The sequence below is a fragment of the Pleurodeles waltl genome, chromosome 6 (assembly GCF_031143425.1).
Source record: "Pleurodeles waltl isolate 20211129_DDA chromosome 6, aPleWal1.hap1.20221129, whole genome shotgun sequence".
Classification (NCBI taxonomy): domain Eukaryota; kingdom Metazoa; phylum Chordata; class Amphibia; order Caudata; family Salamandridae; genus Pleurodeles; species Pleurodeles waltl.
In genome coordinates, this window is record NC_090445.1 from 999,308,169 (window position 1) to 999,327,002 (window position 18,834).

The following is an 18,834-nucleotide window of genomic DNA, read 5'->3' on the forward strand; positions in this document are numbered from 1 at the left end:
TACTAAGGAGATGCATGGGGGGGGGGTGTGGCATAATGCCTAGCATTTTCCTCACTGTCTTCACTATCAAAAGTGGACCCTTCTGGAAGAATGACTTTGATCTAGCATCGACCGGACTCTTTTGATCACAGGAAAGGCTCTTAGCATTTGTGAGTCTAAGGCTGCCCCCAGAAAAGTCTTCTCTTTCTGATTTCAGTGATGGCTTTCATCATAGTTGGAGAACCCAAATTGTGTAATGTCTTCATGACTATGTCCTTGCATTGCTTGAGCATTTTGGCTTTTACTAGCCAATTGTCCAGGTAAGGGATATATTGGTATTTCCCTTCATCGGAGGTGTGCTGCCACCACAGCTAGGCACTCTGAACACTCTTGGTGCTGATTTTATCCCAAAGAGTAATACCTTAACCTGGTAATGTACCTTGTCCACTACAAATCTGAAGAATTTCCTGTGCCCGCTGTACACCGGTATGTCCAGTTATGTATCCTTAAAAGTCTATGGCTGCTAGTCTTCCTTTCCTAAAAGGGGAATTAATTCCTCCAGTGTTTTCATCTCGAGTGTGTGTGTTTTGATTGATCCTCTGACTGCCGGTAGATCCAGGATAGGTCCTAGAGCCTTTCCTGGTTTTGGCACAGGAAGTAGATAAGGTAGGCTCCTTGGTGTGTTTCCTTTGGCAGCAGCATTTCTATTGGCTTCTTGCGTAAGAGGTCTTTGACTTCCTGTTGTAGGTGACACCGTTCATATCTGTTGCTATTCTTTTTTTGTACTGTATGAGGTATTTTTCTTTTTATGCAGTAACCATGCTGAATAATATTTAAGTTTTCATTTGTCTGAGGTGATCTTTTCACTTTCCTTCTGAAACCTTCTCATGTGTCTTCCCACAGGTGACTTGTGTAGGAGGATTTTATCTGCACGATCACTTGGATAGTCACTCCCTAAGTGTGAGCGCTCTTCCCTCAAAGGCACGCCTTGAGGATAATCCATATTGCTATTGTGATGGAGCTGCTGTGGCTGTGTTCTATTGCATGAATGTGCCAAACATGGTGATTGGATGCATGCCCCCTCGAAAGAGTCCCTTATAATGCATTGCTCCCGTAGCTTTTGCTGTGCCACTGTTCCTTTTCATGCTCTGCAGCGCCTCATCCACTATCTCCCAAAAAAGACAATCTTTTGTGAAAGGCATGTGAATGATGGAAGACAGGACTTCTTGTTTAAATCAGAATATTCAGTCAGGCATGTTGGCATATGGTTGTGGAAGTGCATAGCTACTGGCTGTGTCTGCCACATCCAGTGCATATGGGAGGAACGTCCTGCCCTCTTGGGACACTGCAGCGTATCTTGGTGGACCTGTTCAGGTGGGACTACTGGCTCTCTTTTGATCTGTTGCATGAAAGTGTCAATTGAGCGATATTGCTGGTGCAATGGGGGGGGGGGGGGGGGGGGTGCTCTGGTAGAGGACCTATATTTCTTTTCCACCTAGGGGTGATGGCCTTTACAGCCTCCTTAACCTGGTCCAGGACACTAGGCAGTACTGTGAGAAATTGGTTCTTCTTCTGGTCTGGCAGTAATGTCTCTAGGAGGAAGTGTGATACAGTTTGTACCCCCTCAAGTGGTATCATGTGGGTGTTTGTTGCTCTCTTTATAACTGCAATCTATGTGGTGATGTCATCATCTTCTTGTGAGTCAGCATACATCTTACAAATCTTCCACTGACTCTCCTGCTTCGGATGGTCCATGTTCGAGGAACTGTGGTTCTTCCTGGAAATGGACAGCTCTTACTCAATCTGCTCCTGTGGTTCTGGTGCGAGTGGTAGTTCTAGTCTTGGAACCTCCTACTCAGGTTGTTGTTTGTAGAGCTGAGGTTTCAGAGGAATCTTTTCAGAGAGTTGTCAAACTATCTCATTTTGCGTATGACGGCTAATACTATGGCCTCAATGCTCCTCATTTTTCCTCTTGATCTTGAGAGCTTTCTGTTCAACATCGACCATTTTGTTCCATTTCTTTTAAGCCAATGTCCAGATGTTCCGGAAGGAGTCATGTTCCTCACAGGCTTTTGATCCTCCCTCAAGGTCGATGATGGTTCAGGGGGTTACTCTAGCAGTATCCGTTGGCTTGGATCTGTGGGGTTCTTTTGGCTTCTGCCTGCTTTACAGTGTTGAACTTTTAGACGTTGATGCAGATTTGGCATGATTTGTATTCGAGATTTTGGGCTCAGCTGCTGAATGCCCTTGTGGTGTTACTTTGTGCTTCATCTCGAAGTCCACTTTTGTTTTTTCTTCAGCTGCGAGATTTACCCTGTATGTGACCTGTAGAGAATTGCACCAGTCTCCTGCAACTGCCCACGTAGTTCTTTCTTGGGTAATGTTGGGCCTTTATTTTAGATAGTTTGGCCCATCTGTCAATGCCAGAATTCCTGAAAGACCAGTATAACACTTTGTAAGAGACACATCTCAAACCAGGACCACATTAATGCAGGCAAAATAAGATCAAACGGGGAAATAAATTCTCTGGCTGTCATTGGTTTTGCTGGAGTACATCCAGCACTTTCCGCATCAAGGTTTGTACTCTTAAAAGCAAGAGGAGGCAGCAAAACCTCAAACACCTATTGCATTTTAGAGAAAAGGGTACTCAGATGAAGAAACTCATTGTGGGAAAGACTGTCATCTCTATTTCTTGTTGACTATTGACCACTGCCTTCATTCCTATCCTCTGCACGCCTTATCTCTGGGAATGCGGAGTCATATTGAATCCTGATTGAGCTCTCCGGGTATACTGCAGATATCTACAAGCTGGGAGTAAGTATGAATGTTTACAGTAAGGGTGTGTGAGAAAATATCCGTCTGTCCAAAAACTGCCTCCCAGTCCTCACAAGGGCACCAGACAATTCAATAACATGTGCTTCACTAGCTTTGATTTGTACGTGTTTGCAGGTTATTATAAACTTTCTTCCCAAATAAATCTATATCATGATCAAATGCGAAGCACTCCAGACAGGCTTATAGCCGCAGGGCATGCATGCTGCACATTTGAAGGCATGTTAGCCTTTTCTTGAGATCAGATTTCTTGCAGCTTGTCTTCCAAGTAGGTTCCTTATCTTCTCTCACTTTCCTTGTCATCTTACCAGGAGAACTGCAGCATTAGATGCTTATAAGGTGTGTGACATGCCAGAGACTTTCTTGCCCATGTTTTGCCAGCTTATGCATTCTTTGTTGAAAGAGATCAAAATGACTGCTAGGAGGAAGTTGGTGAACCGTGCACTAGAGGCTACTGTAATTCACTGTTTTGCATGGGAAGCAAAAGCATTGGTTTGGGATTAAGGCTCAGCATTGTTCGTTTTCACCTTCTCAGTAAATAATCAAGTCTGCTGAATACATCTCATGCTTATTGTCCTCAAAAAGGGGGGTCAGGGTCGACTTTTGTGGAGGGCTTGGGATGTGTGAGCAAACTGAGTTGGTCTGTCACAGGACTGTGTTCCTTCGCTTTCTTGTCTTCGTACTTCTAACAGACTTGTTTCACATGCTGCATAGTCTCCTCTGACACACAAGCCTTCCATCTGGGATGTTCTGCAGTCACAAGACTCATTCCTAAACCTGGGTCTGCATCCTAGTCTTCTGTATTCCAGGTGCTGCTTGTCCAAGAGCTCATTGAACATATTTCTTCTTCCTCAAATTGCCCTACTGCCACTACCTTTACCTTTCAGCTGCCCTCCATCTCCTCTAGTGCAGTTTTCAACTAAGTGGAAGCGGATGTGTAGCATGTTACCAGATGTCCAACATCAAGAGATGTAACATCAAATGTGATAGGGTGGTACAGAAATCAATGCTCTAGATACCAGGATTAGCATCAACTTGATGCCAAGGCTGGTGTATGGGCGCACAACGTCTTATGAGGGTCCAAAATGTACAGTCATGTGCCTAATAATGTGATGGGACAGGCATGATGTAAGCCGATAAAGGGCCTCTCTATGGCAGGGAGAATAATAAACAAGGAAGCAAAGATTTGGTATAAACTTTCTACCTGAGGGGACTGAGATTTGATGTTTTTACAAGTGCAATTGTTTTGGAATTCAATTTTGGTCATTTCTTTCGACCTGACCTATGCCTTTCACCTATTCAAAGTACATAACTTTCATGTTTCTTTTTCTCCTAGAGGTGGAGTGCAACCCTTAGGAAAGCTCATTCTTGCATGTTATGTTCAGGACAAACACAAGTGAGAGATCACTTCAGAAACGTATCTATCCAGACTGAACACATGCTATGAAATGCATAGTTTGCTATTAAGGCTCCACAAAAACATACTATGCTAGTAACGGGTTGTCCTTCCATCACCTGTGGCAGCTGAAATGTTGCAGTCTTAAAGTCAAAGATGTGAGTACTTCCATACACCCACACATGCTTTAGGTTTCTGACTGAGGAGAGTGACCTTGGCTTGGAGGGATCATTGGAGATACAGGGACGAGTGGGTAAAATTAAGCTCATCTGAATATAAACATTAGCTGTTATGCAAGGCTTTTGTTTTACAACATGACATCCATGCTAATACAGAGAAATCGCAGCCTGACCTAGGGGCATCTTCAGAGGATAAGCCTATGAAAATGTGAAAGTAAACAATGCTGGAGAGGAAAAGGACCATCAGTCTGGCAGTGGAATCTTGGAAAGTTCACCATCATAGGCCCTATTACTGAAAACCAATTCCAGTGGTCACCATGATACTTATTCTACAAACCCGTTTCCTGGTCTGCATTTCCTCTGTTACACACTCATGGCGTAGGCTCACTGCATGCATTTAGCCACAGACTGAATCCCTTCAAATCACTGTCAGCTTTTATGGCTATTAGCCAAGGAGTTTTAAAGCAGATTGTGTTACATTAAACACATGGGTTTCAAAACACTCAGCCCTGTGAAGTTGCAATATTACTGACGTCCTGTACCAAATACCGTATTCCAAAATAATAAATCAAGTGAAGGAAATACTGATTATTTGTCATTCAGAAGCGAGATAAAACGAAAACCCTTCAAGCCATTTATTTCTGATGCATAGTGTGTAATAATGTCGAAATGGGCAGTCTGATAACTGAAGATCATGTTAAAGGGCAACACGCTGTGAACTGCAGGAGACTGTTGTAGAATAAAAGGTTCATGTATGAGATTTAAAAATATACACCTTGCAAGTAAACACAATAAAACATACTCAAAATAAATATACATTTATTTATAAATGAACCTTCACTATTATGTTTGATGACAGAAAACAGATCAAAACGCACACATAACCAAGACCTGGACACATTACATTATTTAAACTGTGGCTCCTGTAAAGGGCTGGTTTACAAAAGGGCCAACCAAGGATTGCTACCTGCAACAAATAAAATTCGGTTGTTTCAAGTGATTTTTTTTTTTTTTAACTTTCCTGTGATTTACATCGGTCCCATCAAATTAGTAAATATGCCACAAAGGATATCATTTAATGGACCCACAATGGACACGTAATTGAAAGCCACTGGCGCTGTAACTAAATAGAGGAATATAAAATATTACGTGCACAGTAGAAGAGTACACACATTCTCAGAGAAAAGCTGTAAAATAGTATTGCTACCCTCCAAATAGATTTTCGGAAGTTTCTTGAGTCATTAATAGATGTCTTCTTCCTAAAGACCCTGTGTGCTGCAACAGTATACTGCAAACAAGTAAAATACTATTGTGAATTTGAAGATTGCTATAATGTTTCACTCGGATCGGATACTTGGGCCATATCTGTATCATGGTCCAATAAATATGATCTAGATTAAAAAAAAAAAAAAAAAAAAAGAAATTTCATCTCCCTTGTAACAGAGGTATTTCCTTCTTTGTTGAAGGACATCCCCCCTGCTTACACATTAGATGACCATTGGCCACAAAGCTAATGCCAGAGTGCGTTGGACACAAAAGGCTCTAGCATCAATCCACATTAACATGCATCAGAAGGTTCTGAAATGTCGTGTCTTTGGATTTCTTCATTTTATGAATTGACTTCAAGAGATCACACTGTTGCATCGGTCGAATCGCATCATAAAAGCTGAAAAAATAGAACACATTCCAAGTATCATTAATCTGCCCAAGGATGACATTAACATATCCATGTCAGAAGCAATGACTGCACCAAGCAAATAAAAAAAAATATTGGAACAAGCCCCTTCCTTCTTAATTTAAATCACTTTATCAAAAGGTTATCTATGGTAGATGTGCTCCACGATCCCACACATGCGCAAGGTTATTCAGAATAACAAAGAAGACATGATTGAGCAGATACAGTTTCCATCAATTTCTATCTGAAGACCAAAAACGTAGCTCTCAGCAGTATGCACTGCACCACGCCAATGTAAGATTTACTCTGACAAAAACAATCACACAGGTGACTCTCAGTCGTCATGGGATTTGTTAAAGACAAAGTACCAGTCAGCAAAGTTCACCTTCAGCAACTCATCTTTTCAGATGCTATTAATACGATAGCAGAAGTGATGGGGTTAGAGAGCTCACTCAAGCCCCACGTGTGGTGTCATCAATATCACATTTAAGTTAACAGCCGCGCCGCCAAAGACATTACTAGACCTAGCTATAAAACCTGCTGACCAAATGTTCGCAACTGATGTGGTTGATAGTAAAAGTAGTTGCACAATTTGTATAATGAGCTGCAGGCAAGTTGTTCGTCACTTCAGCAGGGTGAACATTTATTAATTCACGTCTTTATGTCGGATGCTTCACTTCACAGATCTAATGAGTGGCTGTCATCGTGAAAAGGCATTTCTACACGCCACTTAGCGGGTTGCAGACTGCTTCAACAACGAGAATGCAAGCAAAATACGCAGCAAAAACATACGCATATATACTTTTTATTTCTCAATTTAATTTCACACAAAAAAATATATTTTAGTTTGATTTCGTAGAAAATGAAAACACAAGACAGTTCTTTGGTTCTATATAAAAGTGATTACAAGAAATAACAGGTGTAGCCTTATCCAAGCCAAAGTGAATAAATATCAATGAAAGCAATATCATAAAAGTTATAGGACTACAGGGATATTTGTCCAACAATAACCTTATTTGCAGGGAGCAAACTATGCTCTGGAAAAAAAAGTACACGTTAAGCCAAAGCTCATAAAACAACATTCTGGAATTCGTTTTTATTAAGAAATTGCACAATAACTAGCGTTTTTTGCTTTCTCAGAATTATTGCGAAACTATGGAGTATGTTTGCCAAACATACCTCACTGAAGCCAAAAGATTAGTAAATAAAATCCCTTACACGCTGTGCTATTAAACGATGCCTCAAAAATTGATTTATTTAATAGCACAACGTGAAAAAACATTCTACCTTGATTTCATTCTCGGGTAAACATGCATACATTGGTGGTGCCGGCGACACACGAGCTGGTCATTTTTTTTGTTTGTTTCGGGTCGGGAGAGGTGTAACTGCACATTCCTGTATCCTTTAGGGCACTATACCCCACCCAGCTCAGTAACTCGTATTTGATGTTAATAGTATTTTGCTACAGGGAGGCATTTCGCTGCGAGAATCCAGGCACGTCTTGGACATGCGGCCGAAGCAATAAGCAAAAAGAGATGGAAAAAAACACACGCTTGAGGGGAGCCACCTCACATGATAATGATCCTCAGTCAGCCTTGAAATGAAATACTAGTTATAAAATATTGACCATTGTACAGCATAACCAACTGCCAGCTCTCCTGGAGGTTAGTTTTATAAATACACGCACACACACCTCAAGTTTCACAGATTCACATGGGTGTGGTTCATCTCGTCAGGTTTCTGTTTTGTATTCGAAGAGCGTATCACGTTATAAAAATAAAACTGTAAGTCCCAGAATGCAAAGTTTCAACATGAGCACATCACGCATCCAACTACGGAGCTGGACAACTCTACGAATACTACTCCAAGGGCTGGTTTCCAGCTTGTATCACGTTATAAAAATAAAAAACAAGTCCCAGAATGAATATCTGTACTTAGCAGATCAGAGTGCATATAATGTAAAAATGTCAATATAACTCTAGCAATTAATGCTCTTTCTGGGGAAAGAAAGTACTTTTGTCTAGTGTAAGCTTGGAGTCATCATAAAGTAGCACACCGGATTAATAGGTCTGCTGCAAAGAACATGTACTAAGCAGATCAGAGTGCCTATAATGTAAAAATGATACCACTGATCGAGGTCGCACTCAGAGCCATGGCAGCTATGAAGCACAGACAAAAGAAAATGCATTTACCAATGACATCAAGTGGGTTTTTGAAAGGCAAGCCCGCAAATGAATGAGTGTGATGGGCGTGAGGTGGCCATGGTTAAAAGCCCACAATACTTACAACAGGTCAAAGCGCTTGCGTGTTTGACCTAACAACTGATAACAGAAGCAAAACGCTTCGCATTTTGAGCTTCCATTTTTTCATCAGCACATGGGAACCCTAAACACCACAATATTTTAATTTGCTCACCAGCTTACATGTTACAAGAAGGCAACTAGTTGGACCCCTGAGAACATATACTGTTTTATTATCAGTGTTAGTGAAAGGGGACCTTTGAAGGGAAGTGAGGGGTCGAACATCAGTTTATGCAAGCCAAACCTACCACCGGGTGCATTAGCTGCAACTGATAGTAATTAAAACTCTGCCTACTTTTAATTTATTTTTAGCATACGTTTTAACGTTTGGAATCTGACATACTATTTGAATAGGACGATTTTTCATTGTGAAAGCTCACCAAAGAAAATTTGCAGAGGCACACCTCTCATAAAGTGAACAACCTAAATTGCTGCTGGCCAGCAGGTTGCATGCTACAAAGCTGTATATATGTGTATATTATATACATACTGTGCACAGTTCCTGCACAGATGCTTCCGTTGCTTTGGTGAGGTTTCAAATTATGCATGAATGGGAAACAGCGGGTATCTGTATTTTTGGCAGTTGGGAACGGGATTCTGTTTTCATTTAATATGTTCAGTAAACTGGAAGCGTTTGGGTGCTATATAACTGAAGGGTACCATTCTCGGAGATATTTAATTAAATCAGTCTTTGTATGGGAAGTGCATTTTGATTATCCCAAGCAACTTTAATTAGAACAATACTCTGTGTCTGACTACTAATATATGGCCAATTGTGTACGAAGAGATGGTCCTTAACTAGCTTGTTTGTAATCGCCATAAAGTGGTCATACCGAAAACGTCCTAGAGACTCTCAACATGCAAGAAAACACGCAAGGTAAGTGATTTGCAGTATTAGCCTTTCTCCAAGGCAGAGGTCTATTTAATAAAATCATTTGTTCTGGTGACCAGTTTGCTGCTCCTCTATTGCCATTAATAAGTTTGATGGATTCCACGTGGTCTTCCAAAAGCTTCGTTTGAGGGAGTGTGAATAAGAAAACTAGTAAGCAATCATCAATCCTCAAACGATGGGAATTTTATTTTGAAAAAATATGTAACAGAAAAATATATTCCCAGTACAAATACTGATACGATGAAAGGAGAGCCACAGCCGATTGGTCCTGCCTCCTTTAAGTGTCTAACGTATACAAATGGCTGAGAAAACAGCAAGATGAAATCCCAAGTAACGCCCAGTACCGGGAAAACAGTGCTTAATCTGTGCCAGTGTTTTCCAGTGCTTGGCACCGACACTTATTTGTAAACACTGGCACATATTTATGAGAAACCACCACTTGGTGGTGCTGTGTGTGTCTTCTTAAGCAATGTTCATAAGTGATGCATTAAAGCTATGTGTATCTGCAGCTACACATGCTATCGAACATATATATATATATATATTTTTTTTTAAAACAAATTAAGCACTGCTGAGAACAGATCACCTGAGTACAAATTGTCTACTCTTCGTTATTTGATTTTAAAGATTCTTCTATGCAGAACAGGTGCTGTAGGCACTAGTAACCTTAACTAGTGAAATTGGAAGCATGTATCGGACGCTGAACAGGATATGACAAATACAGATAGCCTATTTATATGCCACGCCTAGCAAACCCATAGGTAGCCTTTGTAAGAAAACAAGTTACTTACCTGTAACTACAGTTATCCAGTATTGGTATCTTTCATAAATTCACATGCTTGAATCATCCCAGTCGTCGAAGTGGGAGTCCCAGGGTACATGAAAAGCAATAATTAACAAATAAAAATGTTTTTCCTTTAGGCAATAATGGTAACCCAAATCACTCATTTAGCCCAAGTCCTTTTGTGAAAAGGACCCAAACCTGGCTGCTGGCCAATCAGGTACCAGCACCCTCTAGAACACTCTCCAGAGAAGCTCTTTGCCCCAGATTTTCTAGCACGAGAACATGCATTCAGCTTGTACTGCCAAATACCAAAACAAGATCCCAATAATAAATAAGGATCATTTACAGCCTGCAATAAACTCTAGTAGTATCAGACGGCATTAGCTGAAAAACGTTGTGAGAAATGTTTCTTGATCTGTTAGGGAAACCCTTTGTTGGTAAATACAGTTAAGGAGCTGCATTTACATAATGCGGCCTAGTTCTCACATGACATCATGATTATTCTATTGCATTCCTTACCAGAATCAAAAGAGGTATAACAGGGCCGTGTCAACGCTCCTTTTTTGTTTAATTTATACTTTAGCATGAGTACTAAAGAACATTCAAAAGTATCAGTTGAGGACGCACTGGTCATGGAGTGAACAGCCTGCACTCTGATGTCCCCATTACCTGAACATGCCTGAAAATCACCCTTACTAAAGTACAAGTTACTTACCTTCGGTAACAAAATATTTGGTAGACATATATTCTAGTTGCAGATTCCTTACCTTAGAATTTTCCCCCAGGCGTCAGACTGTATCCGGAGTTTTTTTTCATCGAGCAATACCCTTGCGCGTCAGTAGGTGGAGTCGGTCGACTCCACAAGAGTCGGGGTCGCCGTGATGACGTCGGGAGTAGTACATAGACACCGGCCTCGCGCAGTGATGTCAGTTTCTTTTAACGACTTTACACGCCAGAGCGCAGAGCCGCTAAGAACACGGATATTGGTGCGCCAGAGCTAAGGACCTGAAAGGGGTAATCCCCGTCCCTAGAAATCAGTTCACAAGCGGGGAGGATGGGTGGGCGGTAAGGAATCTGCAACTAGAATATGTCTCTACCAGATATTTCGTTACCGAAGGTACATCTGATAGAGACTTCTAGTTGCAGTTCCTTACCTTAGAATAGATACCCAAGCAATGCCATCCTCGGTGGTGGGCTGCAAACTAAGATCATACTAGAAAGTCCTGCAGGACCGAACGACCAAAGTAGCCGTCCCGACGGACCTGACTGTCCAGGCAGTCATGTTTAGCAAACGTGTGCAGGGATGCCCACATAGCCGCCTGACAGATATCCAGGACAGGAACTCCGCCTGCTAACGCAGTGGATGCAGCAGTGGCCCTGGTAGAATGAGCCCGCAAGCCATCAGGAGGTTGCTTTTTCGCAAAAACGTAGCACATTTTGATGCAAAGAAGCACTCATCGAGAGATGGTACGTTTCTGCACCGCCTTCCCTTTCTTCGCACCCACATAGCCAACAAAGAGTTGATAGTCCACGCGGAAGTCTTTAGTACGATTGAGATAGAACGCCAATGCTCTTTTTGGATCCAGGCGGTGGAGTCTCTCCTCCTCATGAGAAGGATGTGGGGGTGCATAGAAGTTAGGCAAAGTGATGGACTGGCCGACATGGAACGGTGTAACCTCCTTAGGAAGAAAGGAAGCTGTAGTGCGTAACACCACTTTGTCGGGGTGTACGGACAAGTACAGAGGTTTTGAAGATAGGGCCTGAAGCTCACTCACCCTGCGAGTAGAGGTGATGGCGATAAAGACAGTTTTGAATGTGTGGAGCCGTAAGGGACAATTATGCATAGGCTCAAAAGGAGTACACATCAAGAAAGTAAGTAGAAGATTAAGATCCCACTGAGGCATGATAAAGGGAGTGGGAGGAAATAAGTGGGTAAGCCCCTTCAAGAATCTACTCACAAGAGGAGATTTAAAGAGTGAGGGCTGATCAGGAAGCCTAAGAAAGGCAGAAATGGCAGACAGATACCTCTTAAGGGTGTCCAATGCAGAGCCCTTCTGGGCTAAGGAAAGAATGAGTAGAAGAACCTCTGAAAGAGGGGCAGATAGGAGGGTCAACAGATTTGTTAGTGCACCATGCCACAAATTTATTCCAACGACAAGCGTATACAGTTTTAGTCAAGGGACGCCTGGCTGCCAAGATAACATTGCAGACTTTGGGTGGAAGGGCAAATGCCGTCAACTGTTGCCGCTCAATCTCTCACGCATGAAGGCGGAGGTTGGACAGGTTCGGGTGGAGGACCGTCCTCTGCTGCTGCGACAGAAGATCTGCCGGAAGAGGCAGTCTGAGTGGAGGATCGATGGACATGCTCAGTAGCTCGGGATACCACACTCTTCGAGCCCAGCCCAGAGCCACCAAGATAACTTTGGCCCGGTCGCTCTTGATCTTCTTGAGAACTCTGGGCAGAAGAGGGATAGGTGGGAAGGCGTACAGGAGGCCAGAGTTCCACTCGAGGCGAAAAGCGTCTCTGAGCGAGTGCCACCTTGGAAACTCCAAAGCGCAAAATAGCTGACATTGCGCGTTCTCTGTGGAGGCGAACAGATCTAACCAAGGCTCTCCCCACTTGAGAAAGAGACCCTGCGCCACCTCTGGATGGAGACGCCATTCCACAGTGCGTCGGCGGCTGAGTTTGTCTGCTCTGGCGTTGAGAGAGCCCGCCAGATGTTGAACCATCAGGGCAATGCCCTGATGTTCCAGCCATGTCCAGAGGCATTGTGCCTCCTGACATAGGGGCCAGGACCCTACCCCACCTTGTTTGTTGGAGTACCACATGGCGGTAGTGTTGTCCGTGAACACCTGCACCACTTTACCTTTGAGAGAAGGAAGGAATGCTTTCAACCCAAGTCTGATCGATCGGAACTCCAGCATGTTGATGTGGAGTCCAGACTCCGCCGGAGACCAGAGGCCTCTGATCTCCGCCTCTCCCATGTGGCCGCTCCAACGCAGAAGCGACGCATCTGTCACTATTGAGAGATCTGGTTGGGGAAGGGAGTGGGATCTGCCATTGACCCAATTGGGATTCGAAAACCACCACTGCAGGTCTTTCGCAGTCCCCTCCGAGATCTGGACCATGTCGGAGATATTCCCCTGATGCTGCGCCCACTGGAACTTCAAGTCCGACTGCAGAGCCTGCATATGCCACCTGGCATATGTTACTAGCAGGATGCAGGAGGCCAAGAGGCCAGGCAGCCCCAGAGTCTGTCTTACCGAAACCCAAGACCAAAGCTGAAAGATCACAATCATAGCCTGAATGTCTTGGACTCGCTTTTGGGGAGGATAAGCCCAAAATAGCACTGTGTCCAGAACTGCCCCGATGAAAGGGAGCGTCTGAGAGGGAGTCAGATGTGACTTAGGAACGTTGATAGTGAACTCCAGCTGGTGCAGGCGGTTCGCTGTAGTCTGGAGGTGTGAGACCACGGTCTGGGGCGAAGGCGCCTTCAACAGCCAGTCATCTAGGCAGGGGAAGACTGAGACCCCTAACCTGCGCAGATGAGCTGCAACCACCGCCATCACTTTCGTGAACACTCGAGGGGCACTGCTAAGGCCGAAAGGGAGCATGGTAAACTGAAAGTGCTCGTGACCTACCACGAATCGTAGGTAACATCTGTGGGCAAGCAGGGTGGGGATGTGGAAATAAGCGTCCTGCAAGTCGAACGCTACCATCCAGTCTTCTGGGTCTAAGGCAGACAGAAACTGAGCCAGGGTGAGCATTTTGAACTTCTCCTTCTTGAGGATGTAGTTCAGGTCCCGAAGATCTAGGATAGGGCGCAAGCCATTGTCCTTCTTTGGTATCAGAAAGTAGTGGGAATAACAACCACGCCCTTCTTCTGGCACAGGGACCCTTTCTATAGTTCCCTTGGCCAAGAAAGCCGCGGCTTCCTGGCAGAGAAGCACCAAATGATCCTCCAAAAGGGGATGGAAGGATGGTGGCATGTGTGGTGGTGCGGATTCGAAAGGGAGAGAGTAGCCCTTCCGAATTATTTGCAAAACCCACCCGTCCGTGGTGATATGTTCCCAGTGGGGCAGGTGATGGCGGATTCTGCCACCTACTGGGCGGGAGTGAGGGGACGGACTAGGAAGGGTTGGAGGCTGATGCGGGACAGGGGTGGACTGGACAGACCTCTGGTTCCTGGACCCACGACCACGTGGGATTCCGCGCCTCCGGCCACGAATAGGCTGTCCAGCGTGCATGGCCCGGTGGCTGGGTTGAGGACGCGACAGGGCACCCCTTCCGTGGCCACGAAAGGGACGAAAAGCGGACTGTGGGGGGCGTGTGGCGGCAGAAAGGCCAAGGGACCGAGCCGTAGCCCTGGACTCCTTGAACCTCTCCAAGGCCGCGTCCGCTTTGTCTCCGAAGAGACGGGTGCCATCAAAGGGCATGTCCATGAGTGACTGTTGGACATCCCCCGAAAAACCGGAAGTAAGTAACCAGGCATGGCGCCTCAAGGCCACTGTCGTAGCAACCGATCTGCCCAAAGAGTCGGTCGTATCCAGCCCACAACGGATGGTGAACTTTGCCGCGTCTCTCCAGTCTTTGGCTGCTTGGGAGACAATAGCACGGGCCTCCTCCGGTATCTGTGGCAGGATTTGCGCAACCGTATCCCACAGGGAGTGGGAATAACGGCCCAAAAGGCATGCGGTGTTCACGGACCACAGCACGAGGCTGGAGGAAGAAAACAACTTCTTACCAAACTGTTCCAGGCTTTTGGATTCCCTATCCGGGGGTGCGGAAGGGAACGCGGCAGAAGAAGAGGACGCCTGGATAACAAGACTCTCAGGCGTAGGATGTTGGGACAGAACTTCGGGTCGTTCGGCACAGGCCGATGGCGGCGAGCTATCGTCCTGTTCACAGGAGCCCCTGTGTTGGGTTTGGACCACGTACCCAGAAGGACGTCAGTGAGGGCTTCATTAAATGGAAGAAGGGGTTCAGAAGTAGAAGCCCCAGGCTGAAGCACCTACGTCAGGAGGTTAGATCTGACTTTGACAGTAGGAATCTCAAGGCCAAGGACCTCAGCCACCCTACTAACCACCATACCATAGGTAGCTCCCTCTGCCATAGCCACAGTAGGAGGAGACAGCATGCCAGAGTCCGGAGAAGTATCAAGACCACTGGCTACGCCCAAGTCCTGTGCCCAGTCCATAGTAGGGTCTTCCTGGTATTCATAAGGGTCCCGGGGCCCCTCTAATTCCTCCCCATATTCGTACCCATAGGAAAATGGGTCAGAATCCTACCTCGGGCGAATAGGGCCCACCAAAGCCGATGGTGGGGTCGGCAGACGCCACTCCGACTCCGAGTCATAGGGGATGAGAATGGGGTCGACGTCGATAGTGGGCACTACCGACGTCGAGAGCATCGCTAAACGACCCGGCGCTGGGGAATATCTCGACTGTGTGACCGCCGTCGGGGCGGATCCGCACATGGATCCGGAGGCGACCTCGGTGGCTGGGGCTGAAGCCGCCGGCGCGGAACCCGAAGGCCCCTCGGCCAAGCCCCTTGGGCCCGAAGGCACCATATCGGGGTCGGGATGCCCAAAGATGAGGTGCATGGCCTCGTAAAACTCAGAGTTGGGCGGGGGGGGTCGCTCCAGCTCCGGGATACTCGGGGAAGCGCGGAGCCGACCCAGGCATAGGCTCCGAGGACGGAGGCCTACTTCGTTGACGCCCGTCCCACGTTGCGTCGGCCGAGCGATGGGACTTCTTCAACTTCTTTTTATTACCGTGACATGACGATTTCGATGACGACGAGTGGTGGTGGCTCCGCGACCGATATCGAGACCTTCCTCTCGAGCGAGATCGGGACTTACGCGGAGTTGAGTGCCGGGCCACCATCAGCTTTAGGGACCGCTCCCTCAAAGCCTTCGGATGCATCGCCCGGCACTCAGAGCACGACTTCGGGTCATGCTCGAAGCAGCACAGACAGACACGATGAGGGTCCGTCACAGACATCATGCGGTGACAGTTCTCGCAGAGCTTGCACCCGGTCTTCGGGGACATCCTCGACGCACCAAGTTTGCACCCAAAAAGTCGACAAAACTGTTGAATTTGGCCAAAAAATAGCAGAGGGTAGCTCTCTCTCGGATCAGCGTGTGGCGCGGAAAGAAAATAAATGATGTCACTGCGCGAGGGCGGCGTCTATGTACTACTCCGGATGTCATCACAGCGACCACGACGCCTGCAGAGTCGACCGATGCCACCTACCAACGCGCAAGGGTATTGCTCGAAGAAAAAATCTCCGGATCCAGTCTGACTCCTGGGGAAAATTCTAAGGAAAGGAATCTGCAACTAGAAGTCTCTATCAGATATGTTAGTAATTTCAGACAAATATGCATTATTGGACTTCCCAAATAACTCAAAATCAGACAATCTTAAAGACTTTAGTGTTCCACAAGACACTGGCATGCACGTTTCATTCTGTAAACCTCCTCCCATTCCCTACACTGGGATTAGCTACTCCCCGACATACCCAGGGGTGCTGCCTTATGCCAAAAGATGATGACACTCATCTCTTTACCCTTGTAGTCCTAACCATCCCTTGAAGGCCCTCCTATCTGGTGGAGCCGGAGCCAAGTGCACATAGTTATGTTATGCGGATTTGTAGGATGCACTATCACCTGTGTGGGTATCCTGGCGTTGAACTGGTGTGAGCCTAGCCAGACCTAGGGTTTAGGGGGACTAATCGAAAAGCCAGGTCTCAACCTGTTTGTGGAATTCAAGAAGTGAGAAGGAGGCTGTTATATGTAGTGGTAATTAATTCCACGGTTCAGGAGTGATGTAGGAGAAGGCTTGTCCGCTGGATCTGATTTTCCGTATGCATGGGATTTGGTGGAATAGAAGTCCAGACAAGTATAGATGTCTAGAAAATTTGTGAAAGCAGATAAGATTGTTGAGGTATGCTGGGCCAGTGTGTTATGTAATGCCTTCAAAATGTGGATGCAAAGTTTGAATTGTGCTCATTTGTGTATGTGGTGCCCTTTCAGGTATGGTGTGATGTGAGTGCAGCGTGGGAGGTTGAGAGTGATTCTGGCCGCTGAGTGGTCTGCACATGAAGGTCTGACTACATCAGTGTAGGCCCTCAAACTCCTTGAGACATTCATTAATGCCAAGTGCTTGCAGTCCTTCTGGATGTAGTGCACGATTTTTAGATGCAGCTTGGGGCGAGTCTGTCACACACTTCATAGAGTGTGCATTAACGTCTGCATAAGCAATCTTCCAGCTTTCATACGGCAGAATATGATGGCTGCTATGACCATTCTTTGTCTGGATAAAAGGTAACTTTTCCCAGGGACACTAACCGCTTGTCAAATGTCTTTTGTTCCGTTTAAGCAAAACTAAAAGCACGCTTTCACACCAGGAGAATGCAGAGCTCTCGGCCGCATCTGAAGGGTTTTAGAAAAAACATCTTTGCTAACAAGTGGTTCAGATGGAAGATGGACTGTACCACTGGAATGAAACGTGGATTTTTGTGTAATGTCACTTTATCTTTAGTGAAATGGTTAAACAGTTATTTCACAGTCTACCTGGCTGATGTTAGTGTGAGAAATAATGTGGGTCTCCATGGGAGGTCTTTTTATTAGACTTGTCCTATGGATTGGCTTGAATTGGCTCCTAATCAATTATGACAGACCTGTATAAAATTCCCATCCTGTGGCTTTCAACAGAGGCTAAACTCTGAAAAGTTATTTGACAAATGACCCAGAGGGGCAGTTAGAAGCCTGATTGAAGCTAGGTAAGGCTGTAAGATGGCCTGTAACTGATGCATGATTGAGACCAATTTTAGTAAATGCAGCAAGATGGGTGCTATTTGGTGAGGCTAAACGTAAACAAGTTAAAACATTTGGATAAACAGATGATGAAGCTTCTTCATTTTGACTTGTATGTGCTGTTTGTAGTTTCTGTCATTACATGGATGAGACTTTCTCTATTGTCTGCAATACTAACTGTATTAAGGAGCTGGTAGCTTTAGCCACCCAGGGCTGTGGTGCAAGATGTTGACCTGGCATCTGGAGAACAGACCTGTTTCTGAACCAAAAGGAATGGGACCTGTCTCCGACAGATGAAGCAGTACTTCCTAGAAAATTTTGGGGCTGTTAGAATTAGCTAGCATGGTTCTGGTTTCAGCTTTGAGAAGATCTTTGGGATGCAAATCGGAGAAGCAGGGCTTCAACGTGGGAAGAAGATGATGACTGAACAAGTGGTAAAAATGTGACCAATAACCAAAGCTAGACAGTAAGCTAGGTAGTGTGGGATAAAACATATCACTGGATCTAGAAACGTTGAGCAATTCTACTAGGTGTGTTGGCTCGAAAAGGAAATGTACCAGAAATATGCAGATATACGCACTTTTTAGGCAGTGCATCACTGTCGCACTTTTCTTCTGATATTTTGAATTAATTCTTGCAATTTAATTTGTCAAGATTTTAAGGTGAAGTTGTTGAAGTACAGATGTCCTTTTTGTACTTCTTTTGGAACACATTATCAATCAAATATCCTTTCCAGACTGATTTAGAAACATCAATACAACACACTAGTAGCATGCATTCTTATGTTTGAGATGCATGTTAATGTATGAATGTTATTGAAATTGTCCAGAAGACACTAATTTCTCTTTTGAATTAGATATGCGCAGTAACACATTGGACTGGGTACACTCACTGGCCACAACGCTCCTCAAAAAATCCAAAAGCTATTTCTGTATTAGATGTGAAACCTTGTGCAGTCTGCATCTGAGGAATGGATAGCA

The 18,834-nt window shown here is 45.1% G+C and overlaps 1 protein-coding gene across 6 annotated transcripts in view; it reads right to left on the bottom strand.

Annotated features, from left to right (window-relative positions):
- Positions 1-5,188: 5,188 nt before the first annotated feature.
- ATAD1 (ATPase family AAA domain containing 1) overlaps positions 5,189-18,834 on the bottom strand; it is a 221,841-nt gene continuing 208,195 nt past the window's right edge. For 4 of the 6 annotated variants that reach the window (XM_069239895.1, XM_069239891.1, XM_069239894.1 and 1 more), the window contains exon 10: positions 5,189-6,052. In XM_069239895.1, the coding sequence (XP_069095996.1) occupies positions 5,935-6,052 (118 nt within the window). In that variant the 3' untranslated portion in view covers positions 5,189-5,934. The remainder of the gene's footprint in view (positions 6,053-18,834) is intronic. The other 2 variants (XM_069239893.1, XM_069239892.1) reach the window with 1 other exon arrangement.